This window comes from Taudactylus pleione, unplaced genomic scaffold, assembly GCF_031769625.1.
Source record: "Taudactylus pleione unplaced genomic scaffold, aTauple2 ptg000007l, whole genome shotgun sequence".
NCBI lineage: Eukaryota > Metazoa > Chordata > Amphibia > Anura > Myobatrachidae > Taudactylus > Taudactylus pleione.
In genome coordinates, this window is record NW_028284410.1 from 7,885,701 (window position 1) to 7,905,914 (window position 20,214).

General features: G+C 43.9%; 1 protein-coding gene across 1 annotated transcript in view; it reads right to left on the reverse strand.

Annotated features, from left to right (window-relative positions):
- Positions 1-869: 869 nt before the first annotated feature.
- The window catches only part of GRIK3 (glutamate ionotropic receptor kainate type subunit 3), a 707,216-nt gene continuing 687,871 nt past the window's right edge, over positions 870-20,214 (reverse strand). The window contains exons 14-16 of the mRNA XM_088461525.1: positions 13,198-13,420; positions 12,114-12,364; positions 870-1,313 (exon numbers count right to left, since the gene is read on the reverse strand). Coding sequence (XP_088317651.1) covers positions 1,119-1,313; positions 12,114-12,364; positions 13,198-13,420 — 669 coding nt within the window. The 3' untranslated portion in view covers positions 870-1,118. The remainder of the gene's footprint in view (positions 1,314-12,113; positions 12,365-13,197; positions 13,421-20,214) is intronic.

Below are 20,214 nucleotides of genomic sequence, written 5' to 3' on the forward strand. Positions count from 1 at the left end.
GTAAACACAAACTGTATATATTTATGTTTCATTACATTACTGTACACATTTGAAGATTGTGGTGCATATTAAGTACTGACATGAAATTGGACTGAAAATTGGGATCACTGTGAAGCAGGAAAATGTCAACATGGGCACACAATTATGACAGCTGGGTCACCTAAATTTTTTGGTACACAAATTTCAAAGTGTCACTATTCACAGAATACCATAGCTGACTTGTGAAACTATTTTATCTTCAGAGTATGGACAAAACTAAAAAAAAAAAAAATTTAATTTAAGAATTAAATATTATTACCGTAGTTAATCACACTATGAGTATTATCAGTGTATAGCAGGCAAAATCCTATCTTTGGTTATTTTAATTTTTTCCTGGGTTTGGCAACCTGGTCCTGTGTAGAATTTTGAGAATTGTGGTAGCATTGAAAGGACTCACTGAACTCTATTAAAGACATATGGTTAACAGAAGTGTTTACAGAATGGCATCACTGTGTGACATGATTTTCCTTGCTAGTTGAAGGTTCGTGCTTAGAGTCTTGTTGAATTGTGCAAAGGAAAGGAGAACAGGGGGTGATGTAACACAGTTCCCTTTCCTCGGCTTAGGAGTATCTTCTACATCGGCATTAGTTCTGAAGCAGTAATCTTCATGATTCAGCCGCATTAAAGGACCCATTAGCTGTCTGATTCAGACATATCTTATAGTCTGCGCCTCTTGCAAACTCCTCATAGGCACAGCATTGAGGTATGAGTTCCTATTGAGCAGTTTGGCAGACCGCATGTATGTACCAAGTGTGCTGTGTACAAGACAGATCTGATCCCCCCACTCCAGAATCAATGCTTTCAGCATGGACAAAGAAGAAAAGAGGGAGTCATTTTCATTTTTATTGCCATGCTCAAAAATACCACAACGTTTTTGTGGCTTCTCAATGTCCACGGATAGTGATATTAACTTGGCGATCAATTGTCTTTGTAAGATTTGTTTGTAAACAAGATACTTCTGGCTGTAGACTGAAAGAATGGTCTGATGCCCTTGACATTGGTCATCAAAATTGGTGAAAGGCATAGAACAGTTATTTGAGGACTGATTTCTGGACAATTGTGCATACATTCCATTTGTTCTATGGGAACACTGGGGTTAGTCCAGTATTGCAGGTCATGTTATCTTTTCCTGGCAGTCTTCTGTCATTGAAAGTGTGCATGTTAATTACGGCATCACTCTTGACCAGAACTGGTGGCTGCGGCTTGTGTTTGACACGCCGTTGACAGGTAAGAGACAATCGGATCTCATCAGCCATTGTGCTGCAGAAAGAACGCTGAAGAAGGAAATGCATAAAGAATAAGTGACAAATAAGGAGATGTTTCATCTTGCATAGTCATGTTGTAATTACTTCAATATGTCAAAAATCTACAGAGTATATACAAAGTGAATTATATCAATATTATTCTAGCTACACAATCAATCACTACTTTCAATTTTGGATAAAATTAAGTTGAACCATATTAAAAAATGGCCACATCCCTGTACGTTCATTGTAGGAGAACATTATTTACATGGCAGTCCTCTGAAATAACATGCAAAAGAAAACGGAGCATCTATTGGCAGTCGTCCGTGTGCAAGATTTATGCAAATGCATACAGACTGCTTTCATTATGTACATCCCTGAGGCAGAATGTGCAAGGGATGAGACACCCACTTTTAGCATCCGTGCACACTGTAATACATATTAGTGCATCCCTATATGCCAGGGGTCAGGGAACTTCTTTTTTACCTTTTACCCCAAAATATATTTAGATACACCGACTTTACCCCCTTGATTTGAAAGGAAATCATATAGTAGTGCCCCCATATAATGCCCTTGTAGTAGTGCCCCCATAGTTATGCCCCAGTAGTAGTGCCTCAATAGTTATGCACCTGTAGTAGTGCCACCAAAGTTATGCCCCTGTAGTAGTGCCCCATATAATGCCCCTGTAGTTGCGCCCCCATATAATGCCCCATAGTTATGCCCCTGTAGTAGTGCCCCCATATAATGCCCCTGTAGTTGCGCCCCCATATAATGCCCCTGTAGTAATGCCCCATAGTTATGCCCCTGTAGTGCCGCTTGGACAAAAAAAAACACTTACCTTAATCCCCGCTCCTGCATCCACCGCCGTCCTGTCCGCCCGCTGGTAATAACATCTCAGCGGGCGTCCGGCTTAGAGCCTCCCTGCGGCACAGCCGGGCATGCATATGAATCATTCTATATTATAGAATGATTCATATGCATGCCCTGCTGTCCGTCCATTACCCCCAGGAATTTCATTTTTAGCCCATGTGGGGTAATTTACCCCTGTTCCCTGACCACTGCTATATGCCATCATCGGTCGCACCATCAAAAATTACACCAGTCCTGAGGCAGGTGCAGTTTCTCTGTCTGACCATGGCCTCTTATGCCTTTGGAAAGGACAGCGTAAGGCAGGTGCAATCTGACTGAGCCTGTTTAAACCCCGAGGCTGTGGGAGCAGTATACCTGTAAAGACTTTTGTTGTTAAGTGTCAGTCATTAGTGTTAGCCTATAGGGATCCTTGGGTGTTTGGCTTTGCTGGTATATTAGGTCTGTTAGCCAAAGACCACCTCTTCGTTTCTGGAAATTTCTAGCAGGAGTCAGGGAAGTGATCTGTGCAATAATATGTATAAGCTGATGCATAGTCTGTTTTTTCTTGCTATCTACTTATTTCTTTCTCTAGCATTATCTATTCTTTTCCTTCTCCTATTCTTTTCTTTCCTCTTCCTCCAGTCTTTTTGTTCAGTCTTTTATTTTCCCTCAGCCTTAGATTACCTTATATTCTTTGTTCTGTCCTTCCTTCCTGCCCCCCTTGCGATGCCTCAGAAAAGCGTGCGGCCCACTCACTCTCTTTGCCGGAGCGGGGTCTGCTGAGACCGCGCGGCTGACGGTCACGTGACCAGTCGCGGCGCGGGTCACTGCTAGTGACGCCTGCGCCGGGGTTGGAGGCTGCTTCGGCAGCCCCGGCTACTGGCGGTGATGTGCAACAGCGACGGGTCCCGTTGCGCCGCATAGTGACGAGGGACGCGGCTGCTGCGGGCGCGTCCCTGGGCTTCAACAGGGCGCGGCGGGTCAGCGGTGCTTCCGCTTGTCCCCGCCGCTGGCGCAGGCCTTTGGGGCTGGGTCCTATCGCTGCTGTCAGCGGCGTTCCGGGAGGGGGGCGGGGATAACCGACACTGCTGTCACAGTACCCGGGGGCTCTAGGCCAGGCAGTGGGGGTAGGGCGTTTTGCACAGCTCTGGGTCAGGTCCCATCTAGGCACCCCGCTGGCAGTGATTCGGGTGCAGCATACTGCTGCTGTGCAGGGTGACATAATGCCCTCTCCTAGTGCTCCGCTTTAAGTGAGGTGGTGTCTGCGGGGGGAGACGTTGTTTGGTGTGGGTCACTTGATGCTGGGTCATACTTCCACCCCCCCTGTTGCTATAGAGCCCAATATACTGTATACATATATGTCCAGTACAGTGCTATCTCCTTCTGCTGTTACCCAGGACCCCAGACTTGCTCCAATGCTCTGGAATGGTGCCCGCATATGAAATAGAAAATATCCAGCTCAGGCAGGATGGCCCTACTGCTGAATCTAATGGCTTATTGCGATTGCTGGTCCTGTATATGCTGGAGTTACTGCACTCTCAAAATATTTTGTATGACACATATTAAAGCCGGACAAGTGCTAATTATTATTGCTTCAGCTATTGGCCACACTCACTCTTAAAATCAAGCATTGTGAACCCCCACCCCCTCTCTAGAAATCCTTCATTTGCCACTGGTGGGGGTCACTTAACGCTCGGTCACACTTACGCCCTTCCATTAGCACTAAGTGTGCGGCGGGAGCGCTTAAGCAATTAAAGTGTTTCTTCCCCTGCCGCTTTTGCTAGGTGATGCTGCACTTGTAGTGCAACAGGTTCTATTACCTCACAACTATAGAAAATAGGGGCGCTTGTAAACGGCTGTTGGTTTGGGTAATATAATTTATTGCACATTTCGCAATTAAGACCTATTTACTCAAAACACACAGATGGAATAAGTCATAGGACCTATTGCCACGATATATATCTGTAACGCACGGATATGGCTCCGATTACACAAAAACATTAAAAGCATACGTATAAAAATCTATGTCATGGTCATAAAAATAAAATGAAAAAAAATATCAAACACTGGTCTTATTAGCATGGGTATAAGCAGCAGAACATGAGGCATAACTATTCCATCACAGCCAGTTAGCAGGCGAATAAAAAATACAATTTGTTGGCAGCGCAGTTGACGTCCACCTCCCCAGTGTCGGAGCAGTCATCTACACACTTGCAGAACACTTTGGCCCCCCTCCCTGACACGTCAGCTTTTGCACGTTTTCGGTTTGCAGGGGGTTTTAAGTCCTGGTGCTGCGCCCTTGGTTTCTCCTTCTACGTCTGGGAAGGTGGCTATGGATTTTGTGCCTGTTCTACCTTCTCCCTCCTCTGCAGGTGTTGCTGCGACTATGACCTCTGCTGACCATATTGATGGTTTGCTGAATAGATTGGTTGTGTTGCTAAAATGGGTAACGTTAGCTGGGTGGACCAATTTGAATTTAATTTCCTCAGATTGGCGTTTGCATTGCGTTTCATGGCGCATTCCGTTTTTTGGCGGCTGCGCTGCTTTAACGGGATGTATTGTGTGGCGCGGAGTCTATGTTGTGCAGGATGCGTCGCGGCAGGGTGCTTGCTAGCGCTTCGGCATGCTAACCAGGGGTTTAGACTACTCGCTCTCAGGGGTTTGGAGGGATTTTTATTTTTCCTACGGAGGCAACAAATAGTTCGCCATATAAGTATAAAAGATCCTAGTAGGTTTTGTTTTTACCTCCAGCCTGGTTAGCATGCTTGTGCTTGTCACTAACATCGTTATTGTTGTTTTATGTTGTTTTGTCTGTGGATGGATAAAGGAATGCTGTGGCGTGAATTGAAGAGGCGTCTGATGAACACGGTGCAAATGTTTGGTTGGCCTAAAGGTGTTGATCGTTCATTTGGATGGACATGATGACGGAGTTGTTGGTTCATCATGCACTCATGATAAAATACGTACATTTGTTAGGTCTGATGGGGACCTTGGTTTATCATGCACTATAATATAAGATGTTGATCATGCATTTGGATGGACATGATGGCGGAGTTGTTTATCATGCACTCATGATCTGATACGTGCAATTGTTAGGTCTGATGGGGACCTTTGTGTCGGGGCAGTTTTGCTTCTGTTTTGTGGAGGCATTGTTTAAGGTGATGGTGGAGTTGGGTTTAGTTTGGTGGCGGGCTGCGGCTTTGAGTTGCCTTGCTTTGGTGGAAAGAACGGTAGTGTGCTTTTAGTTATAGAAATTAGGTGGGTGCGCTTTCCTGGTTCAATTATAGGCCAAACCCGTCCCTTCCTGGAATGACACAGCCCGTCCGGGCATGCTTTTTGGGGAGAGTTAAACACCAACGAGTGATGTGTTTGGTCTGCATGTGTCTGTGGGAGTGTCCGTTATTTGTTTTCCGCCACCATACTAACTTTAAGCTCACAATTAATTTCCATTGGCAACATCTAATTATCTACTTAGATAACCCAAATGTAATATGATTAATTATTAATTAATTATTAATAATCTGATGTCAAATAAATTTGACCTTTAATTTTAAATCCAACTCCTGTTGTCCGTGTGTTTATTCTTAGATAAGTTTTAGTTGTGTTAAGTCGGTAAGGTATAGTGCGCATATCAACCATAGGGAGTTTATGCAGTCGCACTTTCACACCCACGACACTCCCATAATACACCTACCAAAAGGACCATTTTTGTGTGCACTACTAACCACCTCCCAGTCACCACCCATCACTTTGCTGTCACCTTTCTGATACCATCTGAATCAGCACCTTTGTGTATGCACTCTGTGTACCGCATGCAGCACCTTTGTGTATACACTCTGTGTACCGCATGCAGCACCTTTGTGTATACACTATGTACCGCATGCAGCACCTTTGTGTGTACACTGTGTACCGCATGCAGCACCTTTGTGTATAAACTCTGTGTACCGCATGCAGCACCTTTGTGTATACACTCTGTGTACCGCATGCAGCACCTTTGTGTATACACTCTACCGCATGCAGCACCTTTGTGTATACACTCTGTGTACCGCATGCAGCACCTTTGTGTATACACTCTGTGTACCGCATGCAGCACCTTTGTGTATACACTCTGTGTACCGCATGCAGCACCTTTGTGAATGCACTCTGTGTACCGCATGCAGCACCTTTGTGTATATACTCTGTGTACCGCATGCAGCACCTTTGTGAATGCACTCTGTGTACCGCATGCAGCATCTTTGTGTATATACTCGGGACCTCATTCAGAGGCGCTCGCAAAATGCGAGTGCTCGCCCTGAATGAGGACGGCCGCATCTATTTTCCGACCCGGCATTCTGGCCGCTCACTAGGTTGTGGGTGACCACCCACAGCTTTAGCAAGCGGCCAGGTTGATGGTCGCAATGGTCAAGACCATCGGGGCTTGCCACGAGACCCTTGTGATAGGGTCTCGTCTGCCGCAAGCCCCAGTGAGCTTTCGGCTCTAATAGAGCCGGAAGCTCACCACTGACATCACGCAAGCGCAGGGCCTCAACATTGACCCACCTGCGAGTTCATAGGCGCTTGCGAGCGGGTCTGAATGAGATCCTCTGTGTACCGCATGCAGCAACTTTGTGTACACACTCTGTGTACCGCATGCAGCACCTCTGTATACACTCTGTGTACCGCATGCAGCACCTCTGTGTATACACTCTGTACCGCATGCAGCACCTTTATGTATATACTCTTGTGTACTGTATGCAGCATCTTTGTGTATACATTATGTGTGCCGCATTCAGCACCTTTGTGTATACACACTGTGTACCACATGAGCCGTAGGGGTATTTAGAAATTTACATGCATGTACAGCTGCAAATAATTTCTCAACTACGTGAACAACGGCACTCTGAATCAGGCCCTGTGTAGCTACTGTAATATAATACATAGGCCAATGCTTCGCCAGAATTTAACTTAAACACAGAGGAGGAAATGTAATGAAGAGCGATTGCCAAAATCACAACTTTTCGGTCATGTTTGCTGCATCATTTGTTTTAAAGGCAATACTAAGTGTTTTAGGTTGAAAAATATTTGTCCAATCTGTGAGTAATCTTCATTTTAATATGTGGTCAAAATTTGTATATAAATTAAAATTAATAAAATATTGCATGGTGCAGAAATATCTCCTCACAATTTGAAGCAGAAAGCTGGGATACCATTGTGGCAATATTGCTGATAGCAAACACAGGTCATTAGCCAGAGACAATCAATGGTTTTAAAACCATTATTGGTTGATGTCCATTCCTATCTCAGGGCATTAAGGAACTATGGGCCTGATTCAGAGATGTTTGAATACATCTCCAATGGTTACTCATCTGAGCATATGGAGGACCTGCACTATGCATGTGCAAATTTTGTATTACAAGATTGTTTGCAGAGCGTTCCTAAGCTGCAGCATGGTTGATGGGCTGTGACTGGGGGTGAGGAGGCGATGGTAACCGGGACCATTTTTACAAGATGTTGCCTCCATTTTATAGGCATGAGAGGCCAGGGTTTGCATCTTCCAACACAGATTTCCTTGTCCTGACAGGAGTTCTGGCGGCCAATCTGAGTAATCTTAGACTTACACAGATGGCCAATGGCTGCATGAATGGGATCCTATGGTGCTTATTTGGATGCAGCACTCCGATCTCTAATGCCAGCAGTGGCCGTTTTTTGCCTTTAGACACCTCCAACAGCATTAGTATTTGCATCCAAATAAGCAGCAGCGATGTGAATAGCATACAACTTTTAATCTGGCCCTATCCTCCATTTTGCATATACAGAAATGTATATAGAGACAACATTTCATATATACTCCACTTGGTAGCTCATTTGTTAAGTTTATAGACTTATATTTGCTGTTATTTTATCTATGTTGCAGGACTCTGTTGAAAGGAGTATGCTCCTGCACTGCCTCCTCCAGTAGAGCTGAGCCAGCGGTCACTAGGACCCGAAGCAGCTCAGTCGGGGAGTATGACCTATGACATGCACTATTGTGCATACATGGCATCTCCATGCATCTTTACTCCCCAGAGTCCCTGAGGACAGGACGTACTCTAGAGACTCCTGTCAGAATACATGTCAGTACAGCCTGTAACATTAACTGCAAATACCCTATACCCCCACCGATACACAGAGGGACTTTGGGGCTATCTTCCGCTGGTGCATCCACCCCAGCTTACGCCTGGCACACTACAATGCCCAGCATTACCCTAAAATCCAGGCTGCTATATTCCACTCAGATTGCCTACTGCTATTAAACCAGTGATATCCCTGTGTGTTATGTTACTAGCTCTTCTGCCACAGTACACAAATCTGAACGGGTTAAGCATACCACGTGTGGACTAACCACCACCAGCACCAACATCTGCGATACACAAACTTATACCATCAGCATAATGACCAATACAACTGTATTTGGGTTTAACTCCATATTTGGACGACTACTGCACCAAGCACAATCTCCTACACATATTTGTGACAGTGCATTCTGCTGTTACTATCTGCTGTCACACTACACTCTGCTAACAATTTTTGTATTTATACATTAGTAGCTAGTTATTCTAGGAATGGGATTGAAATGCCGGCGGTAGAAGGCCGACTGAGGAGATCCCGAACAGAGGTAAGTATGTTCCCTAACCCTCCCTTAGTGGTGCCTAACCCTAACCTCCCCCCTAGTGCCTAACCCTAACCTCCCCCCAGGGGTGTCTAAACCTAACCCCCCCTCCCCGCACCCTAAACCTAACCCACCGGGGGGTTGCCTAACTTCCCCCTAGTGCCTAACCCCCCCTTCCCCTAGCCTAACCCTAACCTTCCCCGGGAGGGTGCTTAACCCTAAGTCCCCCTGGGGGGTCCATAAACCTAGCCCCCGATCCCAGGGCTAAGTGTAATACTTACCCCGTCAGCGACGATCGGGATGACGGTGGTCAGGATTCCGGCGTCGGGATTAACATAGGCGTCAGTATTTTGATGCTTATGTTAAATCCCTTGCCGGGATTACACTGTCAGTATTGAGACCGGTGGCCATGCGGCCGCCAATCTCATAACTACATACAGTCAGGTGCATAAATATTGGGACATTGACAGAATTTTCATATTTGGCCTCTATTCACCACCACAATGGCTTTGAAATTAAACAAACAAGATGTGCTTTAACTGCAGACTTTCAGATTTCATTTGAGGGTAATTACATCCAAATCAGGTGAACGGTGTAGGAATTACAACGGTTTCTATATGTGCCTCCCACTTTTTAAGGGGCCAAAAGTAATGGGACAAACTAAACAATCCTAAATCTAACTTTCACTTTTTAATACTTTGTTGCAAATCCTTTGCAGGCAATTACAGCCTGAAGTCTGGAGCGCATAGACATCACCAGACTCTGGGTTTCATCCCTGGTGATGCTCTGCCAGGTCTCTACTGCAAATGTCTTCAGCTCCTGCTTGTTCTTGGGGCATTTTCATTTCAGTTTTGTCTTCATCAAGTGAAATGCATGCTCAATCGGATTCAGGTCAGGGGATTGACTTGGCCATTTGCATAACATTCCACTTTTTAGCCTTAAAAAACTCTTTGGATGCTTTTGCAGTATGCTTCGGGTCATTGTCCATCTGCACTATGAAGCGCCGTCCAATGAGTTCTGAAGCATTTGTCTGAATGTGAGTATATAATATTGCCCGAAACACTTCAGAATTCATTCGGCTGCTTTTGTCAGCAATCACATCATCAATAAATTCAAGGGAACCAGTTCCATTGGCAGCCATACATGCCCACGCCATGACACTACCACCACCATGCTTCACTGATGAGGTGGTATGTTTTGGATCATGAGCAGTTCCTTTCCTTCTCCATACTCTTTTCTTCACATCACGCTGGTACAAGTTGATCTTTGTCTCATCTGTCCATAGGATGTTGTTCCAGAACTGTAATGGCTTTTTTAGATGTTGTTTTGCAAACTCTAATCTGGTCTTCCTGTTTTTGATATTCACTCTTGTGAAGTCTTCTCTTGATTGTTGACTTTGACACATATACACCTACCTCCTGGAGAGTGTTCTTGATTTGGCCAACTGTTGTGAATGGTTTTTTCTTCACCAGGGAAATAATTATTTTGTCATCCACCACAGTTGTGTTCCGTGGTCTTCTGTGTCTTTTGGTGTTGCTGAGCTCTCCGGTGCATTATTTCTTTTTAAGAATGTTCCGAACAGTTGATTTGGCCACACCTAATGTTTTTGCTATCTCTCTGATGGGTTTGTTTTGATTTTTCAGCCTAATGATGGCTTGCTTCACTGATAGTGACAGCTCTTTGAATCTCATATTGAGAGTCGACAGCAACTGATTCCAAATGCAAATGTCACACCTAGAATCAACTCCAGACCTTTTACCTGCTTAATTGATAATGAAATAACGAGGGAATAGCCCACACCTGTCCATGAAATAGCTTTTGAGTTGATAGTCCCATTACTTTTGGCCCCTTAAAAGTGGGAGGCACAGAAACCGTTGTAATTTCTACACCGTTCACCTGATTTGGATGTAATTACCCTCAAAAGAAATCTTAAAGTCTGCAGTTAAAGCACATCTTGTTTGTTTCAAAGCCATTGTGGTGGTGACTAGAGGCCAAAATATGAAAATTATGTCAATGTCCCAATATTTATGCACCTGACTGTACCTTTATTCTATACTGCAGCAGATTATATGCATTGCTGTTTGTGTGCTCATCAGTCTCATATATGTCACAACAGATGCTTATGTATTTGTTTTCATGTTATTTGCTTATATTACCTCTATTGTCTCTTATGCATACTGTATATTGCTGTTGCATTATGTGCTGTGTTCCCATTGTAATTGTATTCTATTGCCTGTTTCTTTTCTGGTTTTACCGAACCACATGTCCTTTAACTACAATAAATCATCATAATTCAGACTCTCCCATCTAGTTTGGATTATTGGAAATTGTATGTCAAACTAAACATAGACCATAGGTAAGTTTATGGAGAGGACATACTGTATCACAGTAGTTGAATTCTACAGATATGTCTACATACACCTATCCTTAAATTGCTCTACATTACCCTGTTTGGTGCACCATGGACTTTGCGACTTACTGTATGCTGGTCACACACTGTACAATTATTTGTCAGACATCTGTCCAATCTGGCTGGTTGGGAGGAAAACCTGGTAGTGTATGAGAGCAAATGACATTTGACCATGGTCACAAAAACTGGAAAATGGACAAAAACAATTTTTCAAATTGGTTTGATTTAACCAATTTGTCTGAATAACAATGTTTGTCCAATTTCCAGTGTTTTGGACCATATGAACTATTGTCATTCGCTCCCACACACTACAAGATATTCATTCTGACCAGCCAGATTGGACAGATGTCTATCAGATAACTGTATAGTGTGTGCCCAGCATAAGCAGTGCCTTGTGTCCCGCCACACACTTTCTCACAAAATATTTGTCTTGTTCACATATCTAAAGCAGCAAATGTATAATGCATGGGTTCCCTGGATACTGGTGCTGGCATTTCATGTAGCTGCTGTGAGTGACTGGGTAAAAATGTAAAAGACAGGACCGATAAGCGTCTGGCCAGTCATTATGCTTTATACCAAAGTACTTTATACCAATCCCTTTGCGACACAAACCAATAAAATAATTAATATTGCCTAGGAAACTCATAATTTAATGTGTATGTGGCTATTATGCAAATATGATGCTAAATTAAGAAAAAAGTGCAAAACTCCAGGAATCGCTATCTGTGGTGGAACGTCTAAATCACACCAGGGGTCTCGCACCATATGACGCAAAAAGGATAAGTGTACTGTATGAGGACACATCTCAAGGAAAATAAGCATTTGGAGATAGAGATTTGTAGCAGTACACATTGGGATTGTACAGCCATCCGAAAGTAATATACACTATTCCTGTATGCCATCATGCAAATGTGTAATAGAACAACAGAGGCAACCAACTCACCTGCTCTCTCTCTGCCGTCTTCCTCAATTTGTATATAAACTCTGCCACTGCAACTACTACAGAGAGAATGAGACCAGCTGCCAATACAATAAATATGCCTCCCATGTTCTGGATGCCTAGTGCACTGGCCTCCTTGTTTCTTTCCTCTGGGCAACCTCCAGCTCTCCACCACCTCTCCTTCATCTTGTGGATTTCATCAGCCTCCTGTAACTGCAGTATGGCGATGCTGATCCTGTCCCTATATGGAGATCCTAAGGGAAGACAAAACTACAATCACTTATGTTGCACTGGAGGTAAAATGTAACTATGTACTGAATAAATATGGTTTCATTTTAATTTGATTTACTTAAATTATAGTTTGTGGACACACAGTACACATTTCTGTGCAGGCAATAACTGTATATTGACATTCAATAATATGAGTGAGAGCTGTTATATTATACCAATGTGATATCAAATATTATCCAAAGAAAGTGTAACAGTGACACTCAGGAACTAATTTATAAAGTGCACCACACATGCATTTTTCCACAAAGGTCTGAGAAGTCTGTCTTTACATTATTACTTCAACCATTCAATTATAGCTTAATGTTTTTGTTCTCCATAACAATGTACAGATTGCCCATTCCTTTCCTCACAGTCGCTGTTACATTCTTTTAAACAAACTGCACAGAGGAATGATAAAGGAAGATAAAAATATTTATACATCTGCAATCTGTATATTCAAAGCACTATTAATTAAACATGAAGTTAATATTTTTAGAACAGTAAGTGACTTGTTGTAGATAATGTAGCAAAATATGATGGAAATCATATTTTATTGTTATCACACATCAGTCTGCATTAGTCCTGTTCTTCCATTGTAAGCGGATAAGGAGCACTGTTAAGGATTACCTATGTCCTTATCAATTCCCTGGAAAGGGCTTCCTGTTATAGATATATTAGATAATGTGAAATTATATTTCCTGCTGGATACATATTGTGGTCACCTTAAATGATCTTAATCTATGGTATATGAAATAAAAAGTTTAATCCTGCCAAAACATTGTGTAAACAAGTATTGCCACAAATCACTTCATCTTACCCATGAGTGTTCCAATTCCATAGCCCTTTGAGTCTATGAGTCCACCAATCTGTGTGAGATTGCAGTTCCTCTGAGTTATATATTCAATAGCTGTTGATTCCATTAATAGAGCGTAGTCGGATGAGAGAACTCGCTGGATGCCTTCCTCGTAACTCTTAACGAGCGACGATGGCTTGCTGCTCATGAACGCCCACATCTTCTCAAAGGTCGAGATGTGAGATTTCTGCAGAGTAAACAAACAAGAGAAGGGTATTGGGATTCATACTGTTTATCAGACAAGCTCTCTTTGTTTCTCACTGTCAAACGAAAAAAGAGAGTAAATTAGCACATGCTATTATAAAATTCTCTTTTTTCCTCCGTTGTGAATTCTCCAAGGCATTGAGAAGTGTAGAAAGAAAACTGATGACAAATAATGATAGCGCAGCTAGCACAATGTGTTCATGTTTATCAGCCTATAAACCTCAGATGAAAAATGTTTACTAGTTGTTTACATATTACATATGACAATTTGCTTCTTTTTAAGAATTAGCAAGTCTCAAAACTTGTTTGTGCGCTGGTAGGCCATGACCCTAAATTAAGAAGATATGCATTTGTTTTTTCCATATCTTCTGCTTGGTGGTCAGTGTCAGGGGTGGGAGTTCATACCAGGAGCCCAGAGGGGAAATAGTTATTGGAGTCCCTCCCTGACCACTCACATTCAATACCAACACCCCAGTCCTAGCAGCACTGACACATACTCCCCTAATCCATGCTCACTAACAACACCCCAGTACCACCCAGTCAGACACTCTCCTCCCCTGCATTCACTTCCAACACACCAGCTGCACCCAGACACAAACTCTCACCCCCTCCACATTCACTTTCAATATACCAGCTGTATCCACATACACACACTCTTCTGCCCTGTAATCACTGCCAACAACCCAGAATCACCCAGACACACACCCCATCCCCTCCTCATTCACTTAAAACATCCCAGCAGCACCCAAACACACTCTCTTTCCTCTGCATTTACTACTAACACCCTAGCAGCACCCAGCTAGACATCTGCCTCCCCAATCACTGCCAACACCCCAGCAGAACCCACACTTTTCCTCCCCTGCATTCACTAACATCATAGCAGTAACAGACACACTCTTTCCCCTCCTGCATTCACTGCCAACACCCCACTAGCTGCACTCAGACACACAATCCTCCCCCAATGCATTTACCAACTCCACAGCACACAAACACTACCTGTTGCAGATGAGAATCTTCTTTCCTTGCAATTTGCTTCTCCCACAGCAACAAAAGAGGCAGCAGGTCCCACATGTGTGAAAGGGAAAAAATCAAGAAAGGAGGGAGAAACCATGTACTCCAGCCTCAGCCTTTGCCTTTTATGTACATTGGTGAAGTTTAATTGCTGGACATCAGTCCCTAGAGACCGGACTCCAGGATGGGGGCCCTGAGAGAGGGAGGACTGCAGCACACAATCACTGGGCTCTCTGCTTATTCCTGCTCTGCAGCACATAAATCAAAGTTGTCAAAGATCTCCATGTCCATCAGCAAGCATTGTAGTGACACCTATACCTTACATGGGGAATTATAGTGACAGTCATACCTTACATGGAGCATTCTAGTGACAACTATACCTTACAGGGAACATTCTAGTGATTATTAGATATGTGTTGTTGAGCTCATCTGGTTTTGTGTGTGTGTGTGAATTTACACCAGTTTTATCTTCTACTGTATGTTTCTTTATTTGTAGTTTTATATATTATGTGATAAAATAACATGTTAGAGTAACACCCCTCCTTGCAACAAAAACTTGAAAAGAAATAAAAATTGGACTACACCCCCATTGATGTTCCACCCCACCGATGCTCTGCCCACAGATCCACCACCATGCCACTCTCCCCCCTTCCCAAGCATTCCTGATGCTGTTTTCTAGAAAAATAGCACTGATTACAGGTTTCTGGAATTCCCTCTCCTAGACCAGAATTACAGTTCAAAATTATAGATGTGCACGGACCCCCTGTTTTGGTTTTGGAAAAACCACCATTAAATGTTATGATTTTGGTTTTGGTAAAACCACCCTCAAGTGTTTTAGTTCGGATTAGTTTTGGATTACTTTAAGTTGATAAAAACACATAAAATCATGTAATTTGGACATGTTTACATGCAATCCAAAACCGAGATTCAATTTTAAATCCAAGTCCCGAACTTTTAACAGACCCTAGTCTGGGCTCAATTCTCTTGGGAACCCCAAAAGTGATCTGAGCTGGGACTCGATTCAACTTGGAACCCCAAAGTTCGGGTGTGTTTGGTTTTCAAGAAAACTGAACCACACATCTCTACTCAAAATACTGTATAAAGAAAAGCTCTATTTTCTAGCACTATAGTATCACTTGTGTTGGTTCCTGTCAAATTTGCAGGGTAGTATAACTTGTAAGTTTTTACAGTTCTAAATAAGAGAATTTACTAGGATAAGTTATGTACTAGGTGTCTAGTCATCAATTATTGTGATGACCTAGTGCTAACTAAGTGTCTCTGAAAAGCAGCCGCTGATCAGATGATAAATAGGTCAGATGATATATGAATGGGTCAGATGCATTATTTTGATTAAAAAAACATGTGTAAACTAAGTTAATGCATCTAAGGCAATAGAGAGAATGATAAATGGGGCCCGATAGTGAAGTTTACAAACTGCACATAAAATAGCTTAAAAGACTGTGTTTAAGTGAAATTGCACTTTAGTAAATCTCCCTTTATGTGTTATTGCCTTGATTTTATCAGTGCCAAATTTTTTTTCCAACATAAAAAATCTAAGGTAACTATTTATAAAATAGTGATCTTGGGGCCCTCTGTGCATGCACGAGCAGGTTTGCAGACTTACACGTGCAGTGGAACTAGAAGCATACACTGTCAGTTTAATTTTGTGTGGTAATTTAATTAAGAAAAAGTAAAAAAAATATTTTTAGAATAAAGAATTTTTTTTCTTTTTTCTTCTGTCTATCTTCATTATGAGATGTTGAAATTTATAGATAGGAGGATAGAGGTGATACTTGCACCACTGTCATCCTTGTTAAATATTCTTTCACTTGTTTTGCATAAGGAAGCTATTGCTGGAGAACCCCAGTGATGGCTAGCCTTTAATAAATAGGACAAAAACACTATCTCCTGCAAAAACATCTGCTTTCTTTGGAGAAAGAGCTTTTAAATTTCAGTGACTTTTCTGTTCATTGTAAATTGTGCATTATAAGTACATAAAACTAGTAAATGATAATGGGTCTGATTCAGAGATGTACACAAACCTGATGGTTTGCATACATCTCCGATGGCGGGGGGACTGCGCATGCTCTTACACGCAGTGCCTCCCAGCCACAGCATGATTAATATGCTGAGGCCATTTGGTGGCAAGGACTCAGTGGCACTGTCTGCTTTTCCAGGAAACTGGGGCATGTTTTCTGGGAGTGTCGAGGCCAGTGTCTGCATTTTCCGCAAGCTGGCAGGAGGTGACCAGTGGCGTAACTAGGGGTGGTCGGGAAGGGTGCGTGCCCTGGGCGCCATGGGACCGGCGGCGCGGGGGGGCGCCGCCGGCCACGGTCCGGCCCACCCAAGTTAGCCACCAGTGTAGCACCGACCGCAATGAGTGCGGTCAGCGCTACACATTTACACAGGACCGGCACTAGGCTTCCAGCGCCGGTCCTGTGCTGCACGCCTGAACCCGTTCGCTCCCCCTGAGCGCTTGCCCAATAGCACCAGGAGGCGGGTTCAGGCTGTGCATAACACACGCATCGCCGCCAGCGTTGGCGGCGATGCGTGTGTTAAACAGCAGCCAATGAGAGTCAGATAGACTCTCATTGACTGCTGCAGCACCCACTGCAAGAGCCGGACTTCCGTCTGGCTCCTGCAGTGGGTAATGGGACAGATGTCATGATGTCTGTCCCATTATGCTGAGCGCGCCAGCCCGGGAGGACTGGCGGGCGGAAGCGGCGGCGCGGACTGGAGGAGCAGCGTGGATTCAGGTAAGTATGTTTTTATATATATTTTTTTAAAAACCTGTCAGCACTACTGGGGGCACAACGGGGGTGGCTACCACTGGGGGGACCTCTACTGGGGTGGGGGCACAATGGGGGGCTACTACTGGGGGCACCATTATTAGGAGGACCTCTACTGGGGGGGCTCTTACTGGGGGCACCATTATTAGGAGGACCTCTACTGGGGGGGGGGCTATTACTGGGGGCACCATTATTAGGAGGACCTCTATGGGGGCTACTACTGGGGGCACCATTATTAGGAGGACCTCTACTGGGGGGGCTATTACTGGGGGCACCATTATTAGGAGGACCTCTACTGGGGGCACCATTATTAGGAGGACCTCTACTGGGGGGGCTATTACTGGGGGCACCATTATTGGGAGGACCTCTACTGGGGGGGGCTATTACAGGGGGCACTTAATTGGGAGGGGGAACCTCAACTGGGGACCACTACTTGGGGGGGGAACTACTACTGGGGGCATTATAAAAGGGGCCTACTACTAGGGGCACTGCACTGGGGGGACCACAACTGGGGGCAACAACAGGAAGGACCACTACAGGGACCACTGGATAGGGGGGTCACTACTGGGAGCCTGCATCAGGGGGACCACTACTGGGGGCACTGCATGGAAGGGGGGGACTACTGCTGGGGCACTATATAAGGGGCTTACTGCTAGGGGCACTGCGGGGACCACTACAGGGGGCACTAGATAGGGGGGATCACTACTGGGTGCCTGCATAAGGGGGACCACTACTGGGAAACCTGCATGGGGGGGACTACTGCTGGGGGCACTATATAAAGGGCACTGCATAGGAGGGGACTGCTACTGGGGGCACTATATAAAGGGCACTGCATAAGGGGACTACTGGGTGCACTGCATTGTGGGGACTGCTACTGGGGGCACTGCATAAAGGGGAACACTACATAGGGCACTGCATTTGGGGGGACCACTACTGGGGGCACTGAGTAAGGGGAACTAATTGGGGGCTGTATAAGGGGGACCACTACTGGGGATACTGTATAAGGGGCACTACTATGGGCCTGCATAAGAGGGACCACAACTGCATACTGGGGGTACTGTATAAGGGGTACTACTGGGGTTAAGGTGCATATGGATAGGAATTTTCAGTGTGAAAATAAAGGGGTGTGTCATGTTGACACGCCCCATTTTTAAGTGACCACGCCCATTTTTTTGGGGCGCGCGCGCACATATCGGGGTGGTGGTGGTGGGGGGGCTCCCTTTTCAAATTTGCCCTGGGCTCCAAATACCCTAGTTACGCCACTGGAGGTGACCATTCTGAATAAGCGTAGTATTGCTCCAGTGCTAAGACAGCTGCTTCAGATGTTCCCATTATCCCTAACACTGCTACTTGACCTGAGTTCACACAAGTGCACGTCCGCAGGGCACAAGTGGGGATCTGCTTGGATACCTCCTTGCAATCTTTAGAATGTAAGCTCTTACGAGCAGGGCCTCTACTCTCTTGTGCTTCTCCTTACTTTACTTTCACCTACTTCTTACCCCCCACCATGGCACCTAACACTTGGTTGCTTACGCTCTGTTGCATATCTAGGTGTTATGGTCACTTATGTATCAATATATATTATCCATGTCCTTGTCCTATTTTTTACTGTAAGTCCGTTGTCAAATTATTTGTTTATGTACTTTGTAAGGCACTGCAGAACACTTGTTGCACCATATAAATAAACGATAATAATAACCCCAAACCTCCTTCCCATAGGAAGGAATGGGGCACCGGGAAACAACGCATTCCGAAGAAGCAGTTTTCAGAGATTGCTGAATACCAGGTGGTCCCATTGGGGCCCCCAATAATAAATGAATACTTGAAACAGGAGGAAACTAGTGTTTCTGCATGTGTTACATGTCTATTAAGGATTATGAATAGGCCCCATGTACTTCACTTTACCACTTAACTCAAAATTGCTTTTTACGATGATCACTTTGTCTCTGCGTCCCCCGCACTGTATCCTCCAATGAACATAGCGTGGATGCAGAAAACCACAGCAAGAAGTGTTAGGAGACAGAGTGAAAAGTGATAAGGTGCAGTCCAATCAGCTCCTAACTGCCTTCTCACAGGCTGTGTTTGAAAAATGTCAGTTGGGAGCTAATTGGCTGGCACCTTGTCACTTTTCACTCTGTCTCCTAACACTGCTTAGTAAATAGACCCCCATATTTGGTGTACATTGTATATTCTCAGACACATGATTTTGCCTTAGGCTTAACAATCTCTCTGGTCATTAGATGGCCAGTAAGGTGTTTCTGCATTTTGCATTATTAACGTGATCTGTTACATGTGAAGAGCATGTGTACTATTGCTAAAAACAGTGTAGGCAGCTACTGTATATTGCATCTGAGAAAAAAACAAACAAGAAAGACATTCTCTCTATCCATTCCCCATGTCATAGCATAAAAGCCGAACAGGCATTGAAGCAGGAGAGTGATAAAACATTAAAAAACATTACCCCAAATGTATTAAGCCAGAAAAAAAGTGATGCTGATTATTATATAATTATAATGACTAATGTACATTTAATTAAATGAGATTTCAATGTAAAACACAAAAATACAAACAGAAAAAAACAGCACTGTCCTAAATTTACAGTTTAAAATGCTGCCCACTATGTGTAAGGTTACCCAGTTCTTGTAAGTGCAGAAAGAACAAAAAAAGTATTGTGGTGCACCAACAGTAATTAGCAATATAATGATACTATAGGAATACTTTGTGATTCAAAATGTCTCAGACAGAAATGTTTTAATTGCTACTAAAGTAGCATTTATTCATTCTTGTAAATGTCAGCGTGAGCAATTCTCTTGTTTACTTCCATACGACGGACTGAGCTAACCTTGCGACACCCACTTTGCATATCTGAGCAAAGATCAACTGCGCTGGAGGTTCCGATCACTCCACTCTCTCAAAATATGACCACTGTGACTGCAGTGCTGCAAAAGAGATTGCAACCAAATGCCAAAACACGCCT